We start from the raw sequence: 23,215 nt of genomic DNA, 5'->3' as shown, positions 1-23,215 counted from the left end.
CAGTGCTTTTCGGTCTTGGACTGAGAACTGTAGCAACTCCCTGGGGGGGGAGCGGTGTGCAGCAGGACTGTCGTTTTTCCTGCATTATTAATCTGAAAAGCTCTTTCTGGAAGGAGGTCTAGAATCTCAGACTCTCTTCTCACAACAAAAGACAATTGTTAGAGCTGTAAACCCTTTCCAAGCTGGTCTTATGGAGAGTTAACCAGCCTCGAGCAGATCCTGTAGAGTGTAAACCAGCCTCGAGCAGATCCTGTAGAGTGTAAACCAGCCTCAAGCAGATCCTGTAGAGTGTAAACCAGCCTCGAGTAGATCCTGTAGAGTGTAAACCAGCTTTGAGCAGATCCTGTAGAGTGTAAACCAGCCTTGCGCAGATCCTGTAGAGTGTAAACCAGCCTCGAGTAGATCCTGTAGAGTGTAAACCAGCCTCGAGTAGATCCTGTAGAGTGTAAACCAGCCTTGAGTAGATCCTGTAGAGTGTAAACCAGCCTCGAGTAGATCCTGTAGAGTGTAAACCCGCCTTGAGCAGATCCTGTAGAGTGTAAACCAGATGTAAACCAGTCTTGTAGAGTGTAGACCCATGCAGAAACAGGTCTGTAGAGTGAAAAACTTTGGCAAACTGGTCCTGTAGAGTGTGAACCCGGGGTAAACCAGTCCGATAGAGTGTATACCCATGCAGAATTGGTCCTGTAGAGTGTAAACTCATGTAGAACCAGTCCTGAAGTGTGTGAATCTCCAGCCAACTGGTACTGTAGAGAGCAAATCTCCAGCAAACCGGTCCTCTAGAGTGTAAACCCATGCAGAACCAGTCCTGCGTAGTGTAAACCCCTCCCAAGCCAGTCCTATATAGTGTCAGGTTCTGTGTTTTAATTAAGTTAATGAAACACTTTACCACTTTCACAGACTGGCTGTAATTTGTGCTTGTGATTTGATGCTCAGTATCCTGCGTTCTGTGTGCTGCTGCTGCTCTGAAATGACGACTTGGCCGCAGCGCAGAAGCTCCGTCCAGCACAAGTCATTTCTTGGCAGAGCTTTTTGCTTTCTTAATGGAAAGCTGCAGTCAGTTACAAGAACAATGGAGCTCCAGAGATAAACCCAGCAGTCTCACTCACCGCTCCCCTCTGCTTGGGCCTGGTTGCCGTGGCAGCAGACCTTAAGCTGCTATTTTGTGGCCTCTGATTGGCCGGACTGGAGAGGCCCTGAGGGCCCAGGGCCCACAGCTGTATGCAAACGAGGGGCCCAAAGCTCAAATGCAGCACTTAACTGTTTATTTACCGCCATGGGCTCGGCTGCCTGCCGAGCACGCGCACACCCACGTGCTCGCGCACACCCACCGAGTTTGGCAAACAATCAACCCCCCGCCCCAGGACACCCCACTCCAAATGTAGCCTTCATGTTTGGCGTTTGGAGCTTTGGTTTATACAGTTTTTACACTGGAACAACAAGGCTAATGTAGCTAAGACGTAACAGGAATGGTATACCCCACTAATTAGCACAGTGCTAACTGCATAAAATGGCATGCCTGCTCACCGTGAAGAAGGTGTTTCCCTGGTTGTTTTCCAGTGGTTGCCCAGGCCACGCCACCGGCCACTGTGTTGTGGTCACTAACGGAAAATCCTCGTCTCCTCCACACAGGAGCAGTTCCTCAGTGTCCCAGCATTTTTTGGGCCTTGTCTGTCACTATGGCAGCATGTTACACTGTAACCTTACTAGGTGCATGAGTGTGTAAGCACTGCTCCTTTTATGTTGTGTCTGTGTGTGTGTGTGTGTGTGTGTGTGTGTGTTCGCAAGTGTTTAAGTGTGATTATACGTAATCAGCCTCCTATAGATTGTAGTTCTCCCCTCTGGGTCCTCAGCTTTGTGCTATGCTACATTTCCTCTCTGTTGGTGAGCAGTTACAGACTGAGGGCCATCTCAGCCCCCCCCCCCTCTCTCTCCCTCTCTCACACACACACACACACACACACACACTCTCACTCTGCCCACTTCACTGTGCACTGGGCAGGAAGGAGCCGGTTGATGATGAGGTCAGAGGTCAGAGGCAGCTGTAAAACACTAACAATCTGCTGGAACTGCAGACAGAGCAGTATGTGGTGTGTGTGTGTGTGTGTGTTTGTGTGTGTGTGTGTGTGTGTGTGTGTGTGTGTGTGTGTAGCTCTGAGCTGAAATGCTAATGTCACATGAAGTGAGGAGTCCAGGGGGATCTGATCTGAGGGTCTGAGCAGAGAAGCCAAGGAATCCTGGCAGAAGGTCTCAGGGGTTTGAACGGAGGTTCCTAGGTGTCTGAGCAGAGGGAGCGAGGGGTCCTCGCTGGGGTCCTGAGTGGAGAGTTTACACAGAGAGTCTGATCAGAGGACCCAAGAGATCCATGCAGAAAGTCTGAAGGAGATTAGAAGAGGGTCTACGAGGTATTATTGGAGGATCTGAGGGTGCAGAGCAGAGTGTTTGAGGGGGGCGAGTGGAGGGTCTGAGGGTGCAGAGCAGAGTGTCCATGTAGAGAGCCCAGGTAAGGGGGGATTGAGGGGACCCCTGGCTAAGTGGAGTGTCTGAGGGGATTAAGGGAATGATCATCTGAGTGAAAGTGATCATCAGTCTGCCTCACTGTCTCTGTCTGTACGGTCAGTCCTCGGGCCGGACCGGACTGGACTGTCTCTGATTTTGCAGTTGAGAGTGTGTCGGACTCACTTTACTTTGCTAGATGAATATAAAAGGTTTGACCTTAGTGTTTTATGTTTATGTTTTCCTGAGTTCACACACAGCCTCACATTCCTCACACACTCGATAAGAAATACTGAACTGCCCAAGTAGCACTGCGGTGTGTGTGTGTGTGTTTGTACGTGTGTCTTTTATGTGAGTACTCTCAGATGCCTCTCATTAGAGTCCTGCTGAGGAACAGATGGAGAACTTTCTCTCTCGCTTGCTCGTTTGCTCCCTCTCTCTCTCTCTTTCTTTGTCTGTATATGTGTGCTTTTCTTCTTTATCTGGTGCATGTGTGTGTGTGTGTGTGTGTGTGTGTGTGTGTGTACATGCACGCGTGGTTACTCTGAGGGGAATCGCTGACCGCCCCTCAGTGAAGCCTGATTCCTGGCCACCTTCCAGTCTCTTTTTTCAGAGAGTTGCTGAATCAGTTTGAGCAAATGGCTGGAAAGAATCTGTTGAAACAAACTGACTCGTTCGTGAATTTGACCAGTGCTGGACCCTGACCGCTCTCTTGTTTCCCTGCAGACGCTGAGTGAATGAGTGAGCGAGCAAGCGGGTGAGAGAGAGAGAAAGAAAGAAAGAAAGAAAGAAAAAAGAGAGAGAGAGAGAGACACTTCTGTTTGACGGACCGTCGAGGAAACGGCAGGACTCTCCTCCCCTCGCAGTCCTCACCTGGACAGGTGAGTGGACACTGTGTGATGTGGCAGATGCTTCATAATGACATGTGACTCTGCTCAGATTTAAAGCATTAGAGTGATGGTCTATGTTGTGTAATTGATCCCAAAGGTACCAAAGCAGCATTATACCACACTAATTAGCCCTGACGTTACAAGGCTAATGTAGCTAATGAGCAACGTGAGCTCATATCAAAGCGCTAATTAGCAAGAGAGCTACAAAGCTAATGTAGCTAACACATAGAGGAAGGTGATGGCCCTTCAATTAATAAGGAGCTACAAAGCTAATGTAGCTAAAAAGTATAGGAGGCTTATACCCCTTTAATTAGCACTGTATCTACAAAGCTAATATAGCTAACAAGTATAGGTCGCTTATACCCCTTCAATTAGCACTGTATCTACAAAGCCACTGTAGCTATTGAGTCCATTGAGTCTGGTGAGCTGCTGTACAGAGTCACCTGAGGAAACACAGCCTCATCCAAAATCACCCCCACCTCCACTTACTGACTCCCCCCCCTCTATTGTCTCCCATCCTGGCTGCAGACCCCCCCTAACCCCCTCTCCCCAGTGCACAGCATCCGCTGGTGAGCTGTTTATGAGGATCTGCTGATGTGTGTGTGTGTGTGTGTGTGTGTGTGTGTGGGGGCATGTGTGTGAGAGGGAAACTATTGATGTCCACCTGCAGAGAGGAAAACTAAAATAATACACATAGCAAAGCCACAGAAATAGATGTCCTGTTATTGCACACTCACACACACACACACACACACACACACCAGCAGATCCTCACAAACAGCTGTGTGAATTCAATCATGTGTATTAGCCGGGAGTTTGCCCTCTTTGTTGCAGTACCAGCCTTTTCTCTTCTGGGAAGGCTCCATGCTCGATGTTGCAACATGGCAGTGAGGAAGATTTGATTGTATTCAGCCCCATGAGTGAGAACATCAGTGTTGGACGATTAGTTCTGCCTCTCATCACCAACTCATCTTACAAAGGTGTCAGATAAACTGGTGTTTATGCGAAAAGCAGAAACAGCCAAGTATTTATTAAGCTAAACCTTAAGTCTAGGACTTGTGTACTGGTGCCACCTCTGACTGCACCACTACACCTTCAGTCTAAACCCAGAAGCATCTGAATCACTGTGGTTTGTGTTAGATTTATTGGTTTGTTTGGGTCATTGCGTTCTTTTGATATCCTCTTCTTCATATATTTCAAATAAGATGACATTGTTTGACCGCAGCACAGTGTAATTTACTGCTCTCAGGGCAGCTTTCTTTCTTTTGCAGCTTTCGCCTTTCAGTGTGTTCATTCAAAAGGCTTAGAATGACCTTGGGATCCAGATGGCCTCTGTCTCTCAGAAGCAGATTCCATGGAGCTCCTCTACATTATTAACATGTTTCAGCTCTCACAAATTTTCACACAGGAGAAAGCTACAAGTGAAAGCACAGTGTGAGTTTAGTGAAAGTAGTGATAACTGGGTGAGAGTATAGTGAGAATTTAGTGATGGTTTAGTGAAAGTAGTGATAGCTGGGTGAGAGTATAGTTTAGTGAAAATAGTGATAGCGTGAATTTAGTCATAGTGTAGTGAAAGTACTGATAGCTGGGTGAAAGTATATTGTGAAAGTAGTGATAGCTGGGTGAGAGTATAGTGTGAATTTAGTCATAGTGTAGTGAAAGTAGTGATAGCTGGGTGAGAGTATAGTTTAGTGAAAATAGTGATAGTGTGAATTTAGTCATAGTGTAGTGAAAGTACTGATAGCTGGGTGAAAGTATATTGTGAAAGTAGTGATAGCTGGGTGAGAGTATAGTGTGAATTTAGTCATAGTGTAGTGAAAGTAGTGATAGCTGGGTGAAAGTAGTGATAGCTGGGTGAGAGTATAGTGTAAATTTAGTGATAGTGTAGTACAAATAGTGATAGCTGGGTGAGAGTATAGTGAGAATTTAGTCATAGTGTAGTGAAAGTAGTGATAGCTGGGTGAAAGTAGTGATAGCTGGGTGAGAGTATAGTGTAAATTTAGTGATAGTGTAGTACAAATAGTGATAGCTGGGTGAGAGTATAGTGAGAATTTAGTCATAGTGTAGTGAAAGTAGTGATAGCTGGGTGAGAGTATATTGTGAAAGTAGTGATAGCTAGGTGAGAGTATAGTGAGAATTTAGTGATGTTTTAGTGGAAGTGTAGTGAAAGCTAGGTGAGAGTATAGTGAGAATAAGTGAGTGAGTTTATTGATAAGTGAGTGTTTGGTGATGTTATAGCAGTGGTTTAGAGGGAGTACAATGATAGTGATGGTTTAGTGAGAGTCTAGTAATGGGTTTGTAAGAGAACAATGATAGGTTAGTGAGAGTATGTTGAGATTTTAGCAATAGTTCAGTGACAGTGTAGTGATCGTGTAGTCATAGGACAAAGAACAAAATTTCTGGGACACCTGCTTACTCATTGTTTCTCCCAAAAAAGATTTTCTCCTGCTTTTGTTGGAGTCGCTACTGTCCACTGATGGCTTTCCACTAGATTTTGGAGCATTGCTGTAAGGATTTGATTGAATTCAGTGATGCGAGTGTTACTGAGGTCTGAATGTTGGATGATCACCACCCCACCTCATCCCCAACTCATCCCAAAAGTATTGAATGGACCACCATCATTCTAGAGAACCCAGTTCCACTGCTCCACAGCTCAATGTTGGGGGGCTTTGTACCCCTCTAGATCCTGGCATTAGGCACGTTTATGTGCTCCAGAGAGTCCTATTCCATTGGCAGTGCTTGTCTACAGGGAGCAGACAAGTTGTGGGTGCAACTCAAAGTATACTCAAATGCACTCATTAATAAGGGGTGTCCACAAACATTTGGACATGTAGTGTTGTTTACACTAGTGTGGTGATGTAGTGAGTGCCTCTGCGTTGCACAGAATGGAGGAGGAGTGAAAGACCATTCATCTGCCTGTCAGCCAGGGAGGATGAAAGGCCCCGCCTCTGCTCTCAGTCCAAAGCGGCCGTAACGTTTACGGTTTGTTGTGTTGCTGCCGCCAGGTCGGTGACCTCTCCTCTCCCGACTCTTTGAAGTGGTGGCCTGTGCTGTGTCTCCATCCTCAGACCTGTCAGACACTAAGCTTGTTCCTTCTTACAGCCTCTCAGGGGTCAGCGAGAGCTCCCTGGAGTTATACGGCTGGATTATGAGGTTGACAGTCCGTGTCAGGGCCTCTAAACTTGACCTGCTTTCTCAAACATGCAAATCTGCATGCAGGGGTCAGCAGCTCAGGAGCTTCTCATCAGGTTGTGATGGACAGGTCAGGTTAATGTCCAGCAGGTGTTAGGAAGACAACAAGGGGTTGAGGTTATTGGGTTATTGTTATTTGTTTGCCTGCAATTGTGACTCCCCTTGAGATGATGGTGTAATAACCTAATTGAAAGAAATGATGAGAGATCAGGAGGGGCTTCCCAACTCTGTGTTGTTGTAACCTACATTCAGAGCTGAAAGATGGACTCCTGCCAGAGGGGCGGAGCCCCTGTCAGGTGGGCAGGGCCTGGGGTGCCCCTTACAGCTCTGAAGGTTTGGAGGTGGAGTTAGATGTAGAGGGAGGGGGGAGGGAAGCTCCTTCAGGCTGCTGGACTCATTCAGCGTGGCGCTGAGGCTGCTGGACTCATTCAGCGTGGCGCTGTGGAGAAGGAAGGAGCAGAGCTTCAGGACATGGAGACAGAATTTCTCCCAGGAATGTTTCAAGGTCCTTTTTCTTGCTCCTCAGCTGTTCTGTACAGATAGCAGCCCTGAGGGTCTACATCTAGAGTTCGGGATCTTGTGAAATCTTGTACTTGTGAAATAGAAGAACTTCTATAACATCTGTGGCTAACTTCTAGAGGACTTTGTAGAGGTGGTAGAGCTGGTAGTTAAAGAGTCCAAGCTAAAATTCTCCGCACTGGATGAGCCTGAAGAGCTTGAAGAGCCTGAGCTGGAGCTTTCTCTCCACACTGAATGAGGTAACTGCCACTCTGGATCCAGATGTGTGGACTTCTGTTTCTGCTTAGGGTGAAAGTGGGTTGTTTTTTTAGCTGGACTAATGGTCTGCAGGGTGGGAGATGGTGGGGCTACAAAGACTGTTGGTCCTGGGGGCGGCCAAATCACTGCCATTGAAATCTGCCGCAACAGCTGGGCTGCTGTAATGAATGTGTCTGTTGATGTAATGTATTGGTCAGTGTGTGTGTGTGTGTGTGTGCTGATGTAATGCATTAGTCATTAGCAGCATAGCCTAAAATGTTCCTGTGATTCCTCACCCCTTTTCCGATTGGCTGTTTCTGTGACGGACGGGTGTTTGGATTTAGCTCCTCCTCCATTTAGAGCTGCTCAGTGAAATACACCGGCTGCAAGGGAAAACACACTGTATCTGTCCCTTTAGTGGATTTCCGTTTCTTCCCAGCTTTGTGTCTCTCCACATTCCTCTTGCGTATCCGTGGTGACTGTATTGTTAGCGTTTCCTGGTCGGAGGCACCGAGGGGGTTAATGAGTTCCTGTAACGGTCATCTGCTCTGAACTTTAGTGTGCAGATAATGAGAGAAAGAGAGAGAGAGAGAGAGAGAGAGAGAAAGAGACTGACCCAAAGTTAGAGCTGCTTTCTTACTCCTGTTTTGGTGAATGTGAATCATACCTAGCAACCGCTGCTAATGTCCAGGGATGAACTTGGACCACTGTGGACTGGACACCAGCCATCCTTTTACCTCCTTTGGAGTGTGTTCACCAAGTTGTGTATTCTCACTGGAGTTAATCTTAGGTCAGTTAGACGCTGCTTTGCAGATCTGATAGATAAGCGGACTCGTCTCTGACCAGTAGCTCAGTGAGGCCAAGATCCATCATACTTTAATCAGATGACTGATTGGACAGATGGACAGTGTCATTACATAGACAGTTTATCTGATTGAACAGGCGGGTGTTTGATTGAACAGGCAGTGTGGGATGGGATTGGACAGTGTGTGATTTATACAGGCGATATTTGTGATTGGACAGGTGCTGTGTGTGATTGCTCTTGTGGTGGGTGTGTGTTTGAACAAGTGGGCAATGTGTGATTGGACAGGCAAGGTCTGTGATTGGACAGGTAAACAGTGTAAGATTATACATATGGTGTATGTGATTGGACAGATGATGTATGAGATAGGTCAGGTGGTGTATGTGATTGGACAGGTGCACACTGTGAGATTGGACAGGTCATGTGTGTAAATAGAACAGACGGTGTAGGTGATTGGTCAGGTGGACAGTGTAAGTTTATAAAGGTGATGTGTGTGATTGGACAGACAGTGTGTGTGATTGGACGTGTTTTTCCCACAGTGTTACTGACTCTACCTGCAGTGAAACAGCTGGTTAATTGGATCAGGTGGTCATTCCGTGGATTACAGACACACACACACAAACCAAGACATTTTTGGTGCTTCTTTCCTAAAAAGCTGGAGCTACAAGGCTAATGTAGCAAACAAGTAATGGATATATATCCCACCAATTAGCATGTGCTAACTGCATGCCTTAATCATCACACACACTCTCCTGAAGCATGTTTAGTATGACTGTCTGTTGTCTATAAACATGTTCAGTCATATAGAGGCTGAAGGGTGTCTGTTAGAAATTAGTTCAGTGTTTGGAGTTGTGAAAGAAAGCAGTATTGTGTATGTGTGTGTGTGTGTGTGTGTGCGCGCGAGATAGAGACATTGACTATTGTCCGTGTTTGTATAATCAGGATTTCCTCCACTTCATTCAGTACAGCTGTTTTTTAAGCAGTTTGTTATTATTCCCTGTGAGATTATGTGTGTGAGTCTGTTTTTGCTGTGTTTCAGATTAATGTTGGAGACAAACACAAATACAGACACACACACACACACACACACTTCTGTACCTACTCTACACCCACTCTACACTGCTGTACACCCACTATACACTTCTGGCAATTCACCCACTAAAGACTTCAGCACACTTCAATAAACTTCTATTCACCCACTTTACACTTCTGTAAACCTACTTTACACTTCAACGCAATTCTATTCACTCACTATACACTTCTATAAACTTCTATTCACCCACTAAACACTTAATCAAACTTGTATACACCCAATCTACACTTATGTATACTTGTATATACTTCTACACACACAAACACACACTATACACTTCAGTAAACCTGTATACACCCACTACACACTTCAGCACAATTCTATTCACACACTATACACTTCAGTACACTTGTACACACCCACTACACACTTCAGTACACTTGTATACACCCACTATAAACTTCAGTACACTTGTATACCCCCATTATACACTTCAGTACACTTGTATACTCTTATATACATCAATTACACTTCTATACACCCAGTAGACACTTTTGCACACGTAGGGAGACGACACATTTATGTACACTAACAATACGTTTATATTTCTATACACTTCTATATCCTCACCATACACTTAATATACACTTACTCTCTTTCTTTTATTCTTACTCTCGCGCTCTCTTGCTCTGTCTTCCTCTCGCGCCAAGCTGTTACATCACTTTTAATGTAATTAATGAGCTCATAGCTTGCAGTACAATTTACGTGAGCGTGCACACACACACACACACACACACACACACACACACACCAGAACAGAGACACCCCTCAGTGATAACTCCCCCTTAAAAACACAAGAAAAAAAGCAAGAACAGTCCTGCTGAGCCACGGAGACACACACACACACACACACACACACACAAGCATGCACACGTGCGCAAACAAAACAGCACACAGACAGATCAGATTTCCACCCACCCTGCAGAGCAGCCCTGTAATCTACAGCTGTGTGTGTGTGTCTCCATCCTAAAGCATGTGTGTGTGTGTGTGTGTGTGTGTGTGTGTATTTGCTCCCTTAATTACATCCTGGTGTCTGTCTTGCTTTCGTGGGTTAATAGTCGATCCATGATACACACTGACCTGCAGATAACCCCTGAGAGAATTCAGATACACTGCACTCTCTCTCTCTCTCTCTCTCTCTCTCTCTCTCTCTCTATAGGAGTGTGTGTGTGAGTGTCTGAGAGTGTGTGCGCCTGTCCACCCGTTGATTTTCCACAGCTGTGGACACACATCACTAGTTTAATCATCCTGTTGAAAGCTGTCAGACAGAAACACTTGATATGAACAGAACCGGACCCTAAGCTGCACTCAAGGACTATGTACAACACTGTAAAGAGCACTGTATACGCCACCATCTATAAAACTGTATACACCACTATAGATCACCATGTACACCACTGTATACCACACTGCATACACCAGCCTGTATGCCAGCGTGTACACCACAACCTACAACACTGTATACACTAGCCTATTTGATACTGTGTGCACCAGCCTATACTCCAGCGTAAACATCACGGTATACAACACTGTATCCAACACTGCATATACCAGCTCATACACCACTGTATTCCCCATCATATATATATGATACCCTATATACCACCATTTATGATACCTGTATATGACACCATGTACAACAGTAAGTAAAACACCATAAACAGCAGCGTATTTGACACTTCAAATGATGCGTATTTGACGCATCATATACGTCACAGTATACAGCACTGTATACACCACCAAATACATCCCTGTATATAACACTGCATACAGCAACCTATACAACACCATATACACCACTGTATACTGTACCATATACATCCCACATACATCACTAATAATCACTAATGACACCATATACACCACAATATACAAGTACATCAAATAAATGTTTTACATGTATACACCTCCTTATACAACTCTGTATACAATATTGTATATAACACTGCATACACCAGCCTATGTGACACTGTACACAACGCCTTATACACTACACTATACATACAGCACTGTAACAGAGGATGTCTGTTCCGCCACTTAATCCACTGTCCATGTTGCCGTCCATGCTGCTGTCCTCTTCTGCTGTCTATGCCGCTGTCCCTTTCACTGTCTTTTCTGCTGTCTACGCGGGGCCTCTGGGTTAAAAAGATTACAGAGCTTTAGAGGCAACCTGAGACCACTAATCAGAGTGTGTGTGTGTGTGTGTATTCGTGTATTTGTGTGTGTGTGTGTGAGAACAAAGCAGGGATAAACATTGTTATCAGCTGCAGGCTGACCTGTGGTCAGTGTGGGATGGAAGAAAATTAAAGACACACAGAGACACACAGAGACACACACACACACACACACACACACCTTGCCAGTCTGTCCAGTGTGTAAAATTTGGTCCTTTTATATGAACCAGATGTTCTTTCTCTCTCTCTCTCTCTCTCTCTCTCTCTCTCTCTCTCTCTCTGTCTCTGTAGGAGCAGTGGGCGAGATGGTGCCTCTCCTTCTATAGGATGTAGACAGGAGAAAGAAGAGAGTGGAAAGGCAGTGAGTGGGCGTGCGACCGGACCACAGACAGAGGAAAGAGAGAGAGGGAAGTCGCGATTCTCTCCACCGTGAGAATTGGTTTCACTGTTAAAGTAAGACACATAACGCAAACACACACACACACACACACACATACACACACACACACACACACACTTCAAAGAACAGTTTTTCATATTTGTGTGTGTTTTCTCTTCTTGACCCCTCCACCCTCAGCATGTGTCACGTGATCGTGACGTGCCGCTCCATGCTCTGGACTCTTCTCAGCATCGTGGCGGCCTTCAGTGAGCTCATCGCCTTCATGAGCACCGATTGGCTGGTGGGATTCCCGCGAACGCCCGACACAGTCATCTCCTCACACGGGGCACCAGCAGCGGGGGAGGCGTACCGCCCCACACTGGGCCTGTACGGGCGCTGCATCCGACTGCCCCAGCTGCGGCGCGGCGTGCTATGCGGGCCGTACGCCGTCCACTTCGGCGAAATCGCCAGCGGCTTCTGGCAGGCTGCCTCCATCTTCCTGGCGGCGGGAATCCTTCTGCTCTGCGCTGTTGCCTTCATCTCTGTCTTCACCATGTGCTTTCAGAGCATCATGAAGAAGAGCATCTTCAACGTGTGTGGACTACTGCAGGCCATCGCAGGTACACATGCAAGCACACAAACACACACCTTCTCCTGAACAGAATTCCATCTTTTGAGTTAAAACAGTAGTTTAACCCCCCCCCTAAAAAATAAGGCTAAATGTTGCTAGCAATGTAGCTAACGAGAAATGAAAGCGTTTGCCCCACCAGTTGGACAACATTGGAGCTACAAGGCTAATGTAGATAACAAGTAATAGAAGATTATGCTTCACCAATTAGAAGTGAAGTTATGGAGCTAATGAAGCTACCAATCACTGGAAGTTTACACCTCACCAATTATCACTCTAGCTGTGAAGCTAATATAAATAAACAAGCAGTGGAAACTTACACCCCACCAAATAGCACTGGAGCTATGAAGCTAATGCAGCTAAAAAGCAGTGAAAAATGATACCCCACCGATTAGCAGCTGTGCTTGTTATAATTAAGAAGTGATTGAAACTCACACCCACTAGTTAGCACTGGTGCTACATAGGCTTAAACTCCACCAATTAGCACTGGAGCTATGAGACTAATAGAGCTATCAAGTAATGGATATTCATAACCCACCAATCAGCACTGGATCGATGAAGCTAATGTCGCTAACAAATAATGGACGCTTACACCCCACCAGTTAGCATTTGAGATACAAGACTAATGTAGTTAGCAAGCAATAGGAGCCTGTACCCCAGCAAGGGTGGGATAGAGGTGGGGGGGGGAGAGAAGTGTTTGTAGAGTCATATTGACTCATCACTTTAAACATTTACCAGATCAGTGAACTGAGTGTGCACGTGTGTGTGTATGGACCCCTTTAGACCCCGAATCACTAAAGACTTATGACCTCATTGAGGTCACAGCACTCAGACTAGGGTCAAACACATGACTATCTCTATGGCAACGCAAACCCCATGAAAATATTTCCACTCTTGTGTCAACTCCATGTGGGCTTTTCTCAGTGCGTGTGTGTGTGTGTGTGTGACTGCGGAGAAAGAGAGTCACATGAGGAGGTGAGCTCATTTTGGCTCTTCCCTCTGTTTCTCCAAAATGTTCCACCAGACTAAGACTGGCTTGGGGTGGGGGTGGTGATGGGGGGGATGTTAGGGGGTTAGGCAGTAATGAGGAGGGGTGGTAGGGGAGGTTGAGCTTTGACCTTTGCTCCTTTCGGTCACTGTATGTTCAGTTCCTCACAACTGCAGAACTCTGGGCTGGATACTGAATAATTTAGAGCAGAAGTGTTTAAAAAGCAGAGGCTGACTTCACTCTTCTGTTTGGCTTTGTTTTGTTTAGTTTCTGCCTCTCTTGGTTTTCTGTTCTTCGTGCTCCCCTCTCTCTCTCAGAGGAAGTAATTATTCTGGTCTCAGCTACAACAATACAGAAACCCCTACTGAGAACTTTGCAGATAATCAAACTCATTGGAAAGCATGTCATGTCACTTATTCAGATTCCATGAGTCACTTGAAAGAAACCTCTGGGTGGTCTCTGATGGACCTGAAGAAGTCTGTATTGGATCTGGAAAGGTCTCTGATAGATCTGGAGCGATAGCCGGATCTCTGAAGGATCTGGGGTGATCTCTGCTGAATCTGGAGAGTCCACAATGGATATGGAGTGGTCTGGATATGGAGCGGTCTTTGATGGGATCTGAAGTGGTGTTTGATCTGGGCCAGGCTCTAAAGGATCCAGTGAGGTCTAGAGTGATCTCTGATGGTCCCTGGCAAATCTGAGGGAGGTCATTGATGGACCTACAGAGGTGATGAATCTAGAGAGGTGCACTGAAGTTAAGATCCGGAGCCGTCTGGATCTTGAGCAGCTTTTGATTTATCTAGAAAGGTTTCTGGTGAATCTGGAGGGATCTGCTAATCAAGAGAGTCCTCTAATGCTTTTGAAGTGATTTCCGACAAATCTGGAGTGGCCTCCAAGAGAGGCCTTTTGGTGGATCCAGAGAGGTCTGGATCTTGAGCAACCTTTGATGAATCTAGAGAGTCTTCTGGTTGATCTGCAGTGACCTCTGAATCTGGAGCGGTCTCCAATGAATCCAGACAGGTCTGGATCTGGAACGGTCTTTGATTTGATCTGGAGAGACTTCTGATGGATCTGAAGAGGTGAATAATCTGGGGAGGTCTATAAAGGCTCCAGAGAGGTCGTTGATGGCTCTGAAAAGGTCTCTGATGGATCCGGAGAGGTCTGGATCTTGAGCAACCTTTGATGGATCTGGAGAGTCCTCTCACTGGTCTAGGGGGTCTCTGATTAATCTGGAGTGGTATCAGAAGAGGTGATTGATCTGGGGCACACTCTAAAGAATCCAGTGAGGTCTGGAGTGATCTCTAATGGTCCCTGGGAAATCTGAGGGCGGTCATTGATGATCTAGGGGGGGGTCTCTGATTAATCTGGAGTGGTCTTCAATGGATCCAGAGAGGTCTGGATCTTGTGCAACCGTTGATGGATCTGGAGTGATCGCTGCTGTCCTCTAATGGTTTTGGAGCGATTTCCGAGCAATTTGGAGGGGCCTCCAATGGATCCAGAGAGGTCTTTTGATGGATCTGGGGCGGTCTCTGATGGATCTGGAAAAGTCTCTGATGAATCTGGTGCTCCCACTGCAGGGTCACATTGTCTAGCAGGGTGTCTGTGTTAGTTTGTAGAGTGTATTTTCCAATGTTTTGTGTGTGAGTGTTTTCTTGGTTTCTTTTTCACCCCAGTTTCTGATAACACCAGATGTCCAGCCTGGTAATGGAAAACTTTGTCCCAACGCTGGAACGAGTGTCGTCATTTACACACACACACACACACACACACTAAGAGTTGTAGAATGCTAGAACTTTCCTCTTTCTACTGTCTAGTTTCAGCATCCCAGATTTACAGCACACCAGGCCTTACATAACTGAATGTGTTTCACAGTGCTCAGTCTGCTTTTACACGTTCTGGAAAACTCTACACATCCCTGTATTGACCATGGACAGACATTTTTTTATTAACAGGGAAATATTTAATGGAAAGAAATATTAATATAGACCATAAAGTTGAATCATGGGTTCAAAACAACAGCCTCCACCTCTCTAAATGTGGTGGATTAATGTAGGTTGATCATATTTCACCAATCAGCACTGAAGCTATGAGGCTAATGTAGATAAGAAGTAATGAAGGCTTACACTGGCAGATCTGCTTATGTGGTTTCTGAGACCGTATGACTGTTATCTAGAACATGTACCAAAGGCCGGATATGTTGAACAGTGTTTATCAATAGCGGTAAATCAGAATTTCCCTCGAACTCTTTCTGTAACCGGAAAGGTTTCGCTCCGGGATTGGTAGCAAAGGACGACATCCCTCTGCACCCACACAGCTGACCTCTGACCCGTGAGTTGGCCGCAGGCGCGTGATTGGACTTTCAGGGCCGTGGTGAGTCACAGCTGGAGTATTGGCTCTCTGCGCTTATAAACGGGCGTGTCCAAATAAACCTCAGCCTGATTCACCCGGAGCAGTGAATTCACAGTGATTCACTGAAGCACAGCTGTGTGTGTGTGTGTGTGTGTGTGTATTCTGATTTCTCTGTTTTTTTTATCCCCTGCACCCCATCAGTCTAACAAAACCACTAGTGTCACTTTACTGTTCTCTAACCTTAACACACACACACACAATTACTAACATTAATCAATAAAAATATATAGGAAAAAATATATACATGCACTAAATGGACAAAAGTATTGGGACACCTGCTGATTCAAGGGAGTTTATGCTGCTTTGTTGAAATAGCTGTCTCTATTGTCCAGGGATGGCTTTCTACTAGATTTGAGGTTTTGGTTGCATTAGGTGACAAGCGCGTTAGTGAGGTGCGAATGTTGTATGATCACCACCCCACCTCATCCCCGACTCAGCTACCCAACTCAGCAAACACAGTTCCACTGCTTCACAGCTCAGTGCTGGGGGGCTTTATACCCCTCTAACCCATGCTTGACATTAGGCATGGTGCCAATAAGTTCATGTTTATCCTATTCTATTGCCAGTACTTCTCTACAGAGACTAGACAAGCTGTTTGTGTGGGTGTGTATGTATGTTGGCAATACCTCCCAGCTCTAGTGTTTAGGAACCTTATGTGTGTGTGTGTGTGTGTGTGTGTGTTTGTGTGTGTAAACTGCATTAAAACCAGTCCTCCGTTCAGTCGGCAGCTCGGCTACATGTGGAAAAAATTTATGACCCAGTTTTCATTTCCGCGTCTAATACGATATTCAGAGAGAGAGGGAAAGAGGGAGGGAGAGAGAGACTTGCACACACAGAGTGAGAGAGGGAGAGTAAAGTTGCAGTTTCCACACACTGTTCTGTTTTTCATCTCCTGGTGAAGTCTGGAACAGGGCAGACAGAGAGGTGCGCACACACACAAACACACACACACACACACACACACACACACACACACACTGCCCATTCCATAGCAAAGACCCAGCAGTGAAGTATGGTGGTGGCAGCATCGTGTTGTGGGGATGCGTTTCCTCTGTGGGTTTCCCAGCTCCAGGTGTTTTTCCTGTGTCTGCTTGGTCTTTTCTGATGGTTCCTCATCATGTGTTTTTTGTGGTTTTCTTAGTGTTTCCATTTTTCCCTGGTTTGTTTTTTCCCCTTTTTTCTCAGGTTATATTCTTGATGTAATCCAGATCTTTCCCCTGTGTTTTCTCAGCGTTATCCATTTGTGTCCAATGTTTTCCCAGTGTTTCCTGAATGTTTTCACTGTATTCTTTCTCCGTTTCCAGTGTTGCCTGGTATTTTACCAGTGTCTTACTGGTGTATCCCTTAGGTATTCTCAGTTATTTCCTCAGTTTCTCCCAGTATGTGTGGGAGTGTTTTTCCGGTGTATAATTGGCACTTTCATAGGGTATTCCCAGTTATTTGTCAGAGTTTTCCTAATTTCCTGTGCCTGGTGTTCTCAATGTTTTCCTGGTGTTTCCCAGTGTTTTCCTGGTATCTTCTAAGTGTGTTCCTGGTGTTCTCTCTGCTAGGTTTTTATAGAGTCTCCCAAGTGTTTTCCCAGGATTTTCCTGGTGTCTTCTCAGTGTGTTTGTAGTGGTTTATCATTGTTGTCTTTGTATGTTTTACAATTGTTTCCCCGGTGTTTCTGCAGTGTTTGTTTTCCTTGTGTTTTTGCAATGTTTTCTTAGTGTTTTCCTGGTGTTTTCTCATTGGTTTATATGGGTGTTATCAGTGTTTCCTCAGTGTTTGTTTTCACAGTGTTTTTCCAGTGTTTTCCTGCCATTTTCCCAGTGTCTTTCTAGGGGTTTATTAATATTTTTTTTCAGTGTTTCCTCTGTGTTTCCCTAATGTTTTTCTGGCATTTTTTAAAGACAATTTTTGTGGTAATTTTTGTAAAGATGTGGCCAAATTTAGCTAAAAGCTAAAGTCAAATAAATAAAAAATAAATGTAATCAAAAAATAAATGCTGATTTTTATCAGTTGTTCTGGGGACACAGAGCATTCATAAACATTGCTGTGTGTGAGTGTATGACTGTATGTTTATCTCAAGGGTCAGTAAACTGTTAAAGTGGACCGTGGCTCCACAGGAATTGGCCTCTCGTGCATCCTCTGACACGCAGGAAGTAAGGCGAGCAGTCAGTGAGGGGAAAGCCCCTCCGGCCTCCTCTTCCTGTTTTTACAGGACGGTTCACCTCATGGTCGGGGAAGGGGGGCAGGGGTTGCATGTGCCGTTTATCGGGTGGTCTCCACTCCTGTTATAAAACTAGGTGAGGAGCAGCAAATCCTGAAGACCAGTCTGCTGTGGATCTAAAGCAGTCCTGCTTACCCTAAAACCAAGAGGAGACTGAGACCAGAAAACTATAGCCAGACAGCATACTCATAGTACAGCTCATAGTACAGCCTACAGCAGGTTGCACAGTAGTGTAGGACACTGGGGACCTGAAACATGCAACCAGTCGCCCTTAGAAACCATATGACTGAAGATCGCTGGCCATTGAATCAAACTGTCCATGAGAAGAATCTTGTGGAACTGATTTGTCATTTAATAATTTCTCTCTCCCTTTCTCTTTGCAGGTCTGTTTCTGATCCTGGGTCTGATGCTGTACCCTGCTGGTTGGGGTTCGGATAAGGTGCAGCTGTACTGCGGCCTGGACGCCTCTCCCTACAAGCTGGGGCTGTGCTCCATGGGCTGGGCCTTCTACACAGCACTGGGCGGCACCGTCCTCACCTTCATCTGCGCCGTGTTCTCTGCACAGGCCGAGATCGCCACGTCCAGCGATAAAGTGCAAGAGGAGATCGAGGAGGGGAAGAGCCTCATCTGCCTGCTATGAGAGAGAGAGAGAGAGAGAAAGAGAGAAGTGACAGAGTGAGAGAAATAGATAGATAGATAGACAGACATGCGGAACTTGTGTCCCTGGGTCTTGTTTATCGGACAGCAGCCTTTTTTACCACTAAAGCTGACTCCAAGACTTTGTGTTGTAATGTGGGAGAAATCAGAGGTGCCAAAGCTTCCTGTTTTTTTACTGGAGCTTTTTCTTTTCTAATCCTTTTTTTTTATCAAAAAACATTTTCACCTGGTGTTCCTTTACGGAACCAGCTGTGCTCCTTACACTTTAATGAATTGTAAATATGTGTGTATATACTGTACATGATGATAATGATGATGATGATTGTGTTGAAAAGATGGAGAGGAACATCTCAGTTGGAGCTTTGAGAACTGATGCTCTTAGGCATTTAAAAGGTGCTGAAACCATAAAACCACTATCTCAGTGAAAAAGAAAAAAAAGCTCTTCCCCTGCCCTTCCCTCCCTTTTTTTCTACTCTGGTGCTGGTCCAGGGTCAGTTCGTCCACCAAACTCCATGGAAGCGCTACTGGAGCTGGCTTGGTCTTACAGGTGAGGTTGTGTGATGTAGACATACAGAGAGACTTGCTGGTGGTAGTGCTGGGGTTTGTGGTTGTGTTTATTAGCAAGCCCAACCAGCATGACGTGAATTAGAATACTGCCACAGGACTGCCGAGGAGGCCCGGGTTCAGCCAATCACAAAAGACCATTCAAACTGGATTCCAGACTCCGGGTCTTGAACCCTATTCTGTGCGGTTGCTTCACACAGAGCTGTGGAAACTACACAGATCCTCCGGTCAGCCAGGTCACACACATACACATCACAGAACCTCCTCTGGGAAAACTGACCGCCGAGCTCCCACTGAGTCTCACCCGGAACTGCAGGACGACACTGGATAGATGAGGAGGACGAGGAGGGTGAAAAGGGGGAAGAGGTGGGCAGGGTCAGTTGACCCGATGAGTCTTGGAGCCCCATGTGCTATTCCTGAGACTAAGTCTGTGTGTGTGCATGTGTGTGTGTGTGTGTGTCTGTGTGTGTAAGTATGTATGTGTGGGTGTGTAATCAGCAGCTGTAATGCCGTCACTCTGCCAAATAAATAAACCTGATGAAACTGTGCTGACTGTCCACTGCATCGCTCTCTACCCTACTCTCTCTCTCGCTCTCTCACCCCCCACCCCTAGGGCTTACAGGAACGCTCTCCATCCAGAGCGAAGAGAAGTGTGTGTGTCACTGAAAGGGAGAGGGTCCAAGTGTGACTCACATCCTGTGTCAATCACTGTGAACACACTCATACACACACACACACACACACACACACAAAGAAGAAAAACAGACCCAGCAGTGACAGGGAGATGTGGGGCCAGGAGAGCAGGACTGAGGGAGGTAGTTAGCTACATTAGCCTCATAGCTCAAAAGTCCTCTTAAAGGTGGAACTCATGGCTGAAAACAGATGCTTCACTTCAGGTTAATGAGTTTATCTGGCTTTAATTAAAGAACACAATGGGCCTATTCACATCTGCCACTAACCTGCATATTTGGTGATCAGGCGATATGATTGGATTATGATCGGATCATCCCAACCACATTCGTAGGCGGTCAGAGATGGATCTTGTCCACGTTTAACACAATTGCAAACAGAATGTGATCCGTTTTCCGTGATCGGATTCCGTCAGGCAAGCAGGAATACGTCTGTTAAAAAAAACATTAATACAAGCAAAAATGACTGTGGCTGAACACAGCATTTGAAAGAGCTGTTGCGGGAATGCGAGAACCCTCTATTGTTCCACCGTGTTGTAGAACCCCCACTGTTCCAGTACAACGGTAATGATGTACATGTTGGTGTGCTTCAGATCTTCGGATCTGGTCACACTGGGAGCGCATTTTAATGACTGGTGTAAACAGAATCTAGGCAAAGGTAGATCCAGTTACAATCCGGATTAAAATCGCATGTGTGAACAGGCCAAATTACAGCAAAATGTTCACAATACATTTGGGTCAACACTGATCTGGAAGGGTGGGGTGTGGGGGGCAGTGATATGATCAGGTTGCGATTAGGATAAAAACGAAGCCGACAAGTTCACACAAGGTTGCGTTTACTTTACAGGAGGAGTTCATCAGACACCTGTCAGGTATAGCGTGCCATCAGATGTAGACAAGATAAAGCGGAGAAAGCCATGGGCAGAATTGTGACAGATGTCGTAAAAATGAAGTGTGTTAAAGTGCCAGTTTGGAGGTATCCTGTCCTGTTGTGTAGTCAACTCAGAGAACTTTCTTAATAACCTGCTGTGCTGTTTTGCTTGCAGAATAATAGATGATTCTCTCATTCCACTGACAGCTATATCAGAAAATGCAAAGGACTGCAAGGGATCAAACCCTGTAATACTGCTCTCAACTACAGCACAGTAATTATTAACCATTTTTAATTTCACAGAAACTGATTCCAATTATGATTGGGGCTCACATGGGCTAAGATGTGGGCTAGGCGGGTTACAGGTGGGCATGGGCTCTGAGCGGGTTTGTTGTCATTGGGACCTAGTGGGGCTACAGTATTGCTACAGTGCACCCTAATCTCACATGGGTCTCATCTAGGCCCTATGGATGGGTGCTCATGTTTAACCCCTCCTGTTCCCATCGCTGACCTTGGTGGTCATCCATATGTGGGACAAACATAGAACCCATGGACAAAACTTTCTGGTTCCCAGTTGAGCTAACCCTTCAGAGCCCACATCAGCATGTTATCTGGGCTAAGCTGGTGAGCAAGCTGGTAGAGAAGGTTGACCTGCTTAGCTCTAGAGCACAGTGTATGTTCTCAATTGAGTTAGATTTGAGTTTAGCTGGTTTGGTCATTCTAGTCATACCGATCAACAAATTGACCAGTCGAAGGCTTTATTTATAGTAAAACACCTTTACTGCACTAAGAGCCTTTGTAAAATCTCATAGTCTAAAAGGTGTATCCTCTACAGAGGTTCTCTCGTGTGAAAGGTAATAACAGCTTATAACAGAATATTAGTGTTTAGTGATTTAGGCAGACCCTTTGAGGCCAGTAACAGAAGATGAAAATGACGTGTCATCTTATCCTTATTTCCTCAAGTTCTCAAAGGGAGGAGCTAAAGCTCCAGAAAAGAAAATGAGGACCACACTCTGCCTCTGTTTAGGCTTTGTTGTTTCCATAGGCTGGACTATGCTGCCCTCGCGTGGTTGTTGTGTGTGAAATGCCAAAAGATGGGCACTTCTCTAAAAGCTAGAAGTGATTTATTAAAAAAAATAAAAAATAATTTTATTAAATCAATAAAATATGTTTTTGACAGGAATAATAGGAATTAAAAGGAAACCTTTTTCTCAAAAACCTTTTCTTGAAGGTTGCTCCAAGCACCTTAAGAGGTTTGTCCACAGTTTCAAATTGAAGAACCTCCTAAAGTTTCTCAAGGATCTTCTGCTTTTAGAAGTGGGTGTGCATTTTCTGGCCTACTCTGAGGAGTTAGTGATGTTTCTCTTTTTTTTTTCGAACCCTGATTAGAACTTGTGCTAAAGCAATGTTTAAACACTTTAAAATACTGTGTACGGTTTCAGTTTGTCAAATCTGTATATGAAAAAAAAAAAATCTGTGTATGTTTCCTCAGAGTTTGTTGGCTCGGCCTGTTTGTGTTGAGTGAAAAAGTCTGGTGTTCGTACTCAGCCCTGGCTCTAATTGGGAAACTCTCAATTTAGCATTATTTGTGTGATAAAGGAAAGTACAGTGGTCTCATGTTTGCATGGTGGAGTTAGAAAGAAAGATGCTCCATCCACTTACAGATACAGCTCTGGCCATGGACTTTACATCTGGTAAAGAGAACAGAGAGCAGTGTGTTACATACCTTAATAGAGCTCTGCACAGACCCCTGGTTCAAGAGGCTACACATTACATTTGTGGTAATTTTGTGTGTAGCCTCTACACACACACAAACACACACACACACACACACACACACACACACACACACACACACACACACACACACACAGCTCTTTTCTTAGCTCTTTCAGCTTTCTCAGCTTAATCCTGCCCAATGACTGATCCATCCATTTCTCCATCTCTTAAAAATGGTTGAAGCGTTTTCTTTATTAAAGCTTTTGTGTCTGATAGACATAGAAGCTTTAATTAATCACTTAAATATTGTTTGAATGTTGTTGTAATTAACGTTATTATACTTCTCATCGATTGACACTACTAATTAATATATATATATATATATATATATATATATATATATATATAAGTTATTGGGGAGGGAGAAGAGCACCATTTGCCGTTGATGGCAAATCAGCATGGGTTAGATCGATGAGCCACTTGGAGCCCCATATTCTTGGTTACTGAGTAAATCAAATGAATAATATCTGATCATATCTATATCAATGTCTACATCATTTTAAATCTCTACAAAAGCACATTTACAAATAGCTAACTTAAATAATAATGAAAATCAGAAATCATACAGAATTGCAAGCAAATGAAGTTTCAATAAAAGCTAAAATTAATTATTATTAGAGTGCTTTAAATATCTTG

General features: G+C 45.0%; 1 protein-coding gene across 2 annotated transcripts; it reads left to right on the top strand.

Moving 5' to 3' along the window:
* Positions 1 to 3,227: 3,227 nt before the first annotated feature.
* On the top strand, positions 3,228 to 19,787 carry lhfpl2a (LHFPL tetraspan subfamily member 2a). Of its 2 annotated transcripts, none has more exons than XM_072661428.1 (4): positions 3,228 to 3,377; positions 11,695 to 11,856; positions 11,981 to 12,402; positions 18,403 to 19,787. In XM_072661428.1, the coding sequence occupies exons 3-4, from the start codon at positions 11,982 to 11,984 to the stop codon at positions 18,657 to 18,659; spliced, it is 678 nt and encodes a 225-aa protein (XP_072517529.1). In that variant the 5' UTR covers positions 3,228 to 3,377; positions 11,695 to 11,856; position 11,981; the 3' UTR covers positions 18,660 to 19,787. The 2 variants fall into 2 exon arrangements, with proteins under 2 accessions (XP_072517529.1, XP_072517530.1); XM_072661429.1 differs by lacking the exon at positions 3,228 to 3,377 and adding an exon at positions 7,023 to 7,336.
* Positions 19,788 to 23,215: the final 3,428 nt, after the last annotated feature.

Source organism: Salminus brasiliensis, chromosome 18 (assembly GCF_030463535.1).
Source record: "Salminus brasiliensis chromosome 18, fSalBra1.hap2, whole genome shotgun sequence".
NCBI classification, from domain to species: Eukaryota; Metazoa; Chordata; class Actinopteri; order Characiformes; family Bryconidae; genus Salminus; species Salminus brasiliensis.
Note: the sequence above shows the minus strand (reverse complement) of the source record. Positions and strands in the feature narration are given on the sequence as shown.

Coding starts and splice junctions, on each gene's coding strand:
- lhfpl2a (XM_072661428.1), top strand. CDS start 11,982: ATGTGTCACGTGATCGTGACGTGCCGCTCCATGCTCTGGACTCTTCTC. Junction 12,403..18,402: donor ACTACTGCAGGCCATCGCAG/GTACACATGCAA, acceptor TTCTCTTTGCAG/GTCTGTTTCTGATCCTGGGT.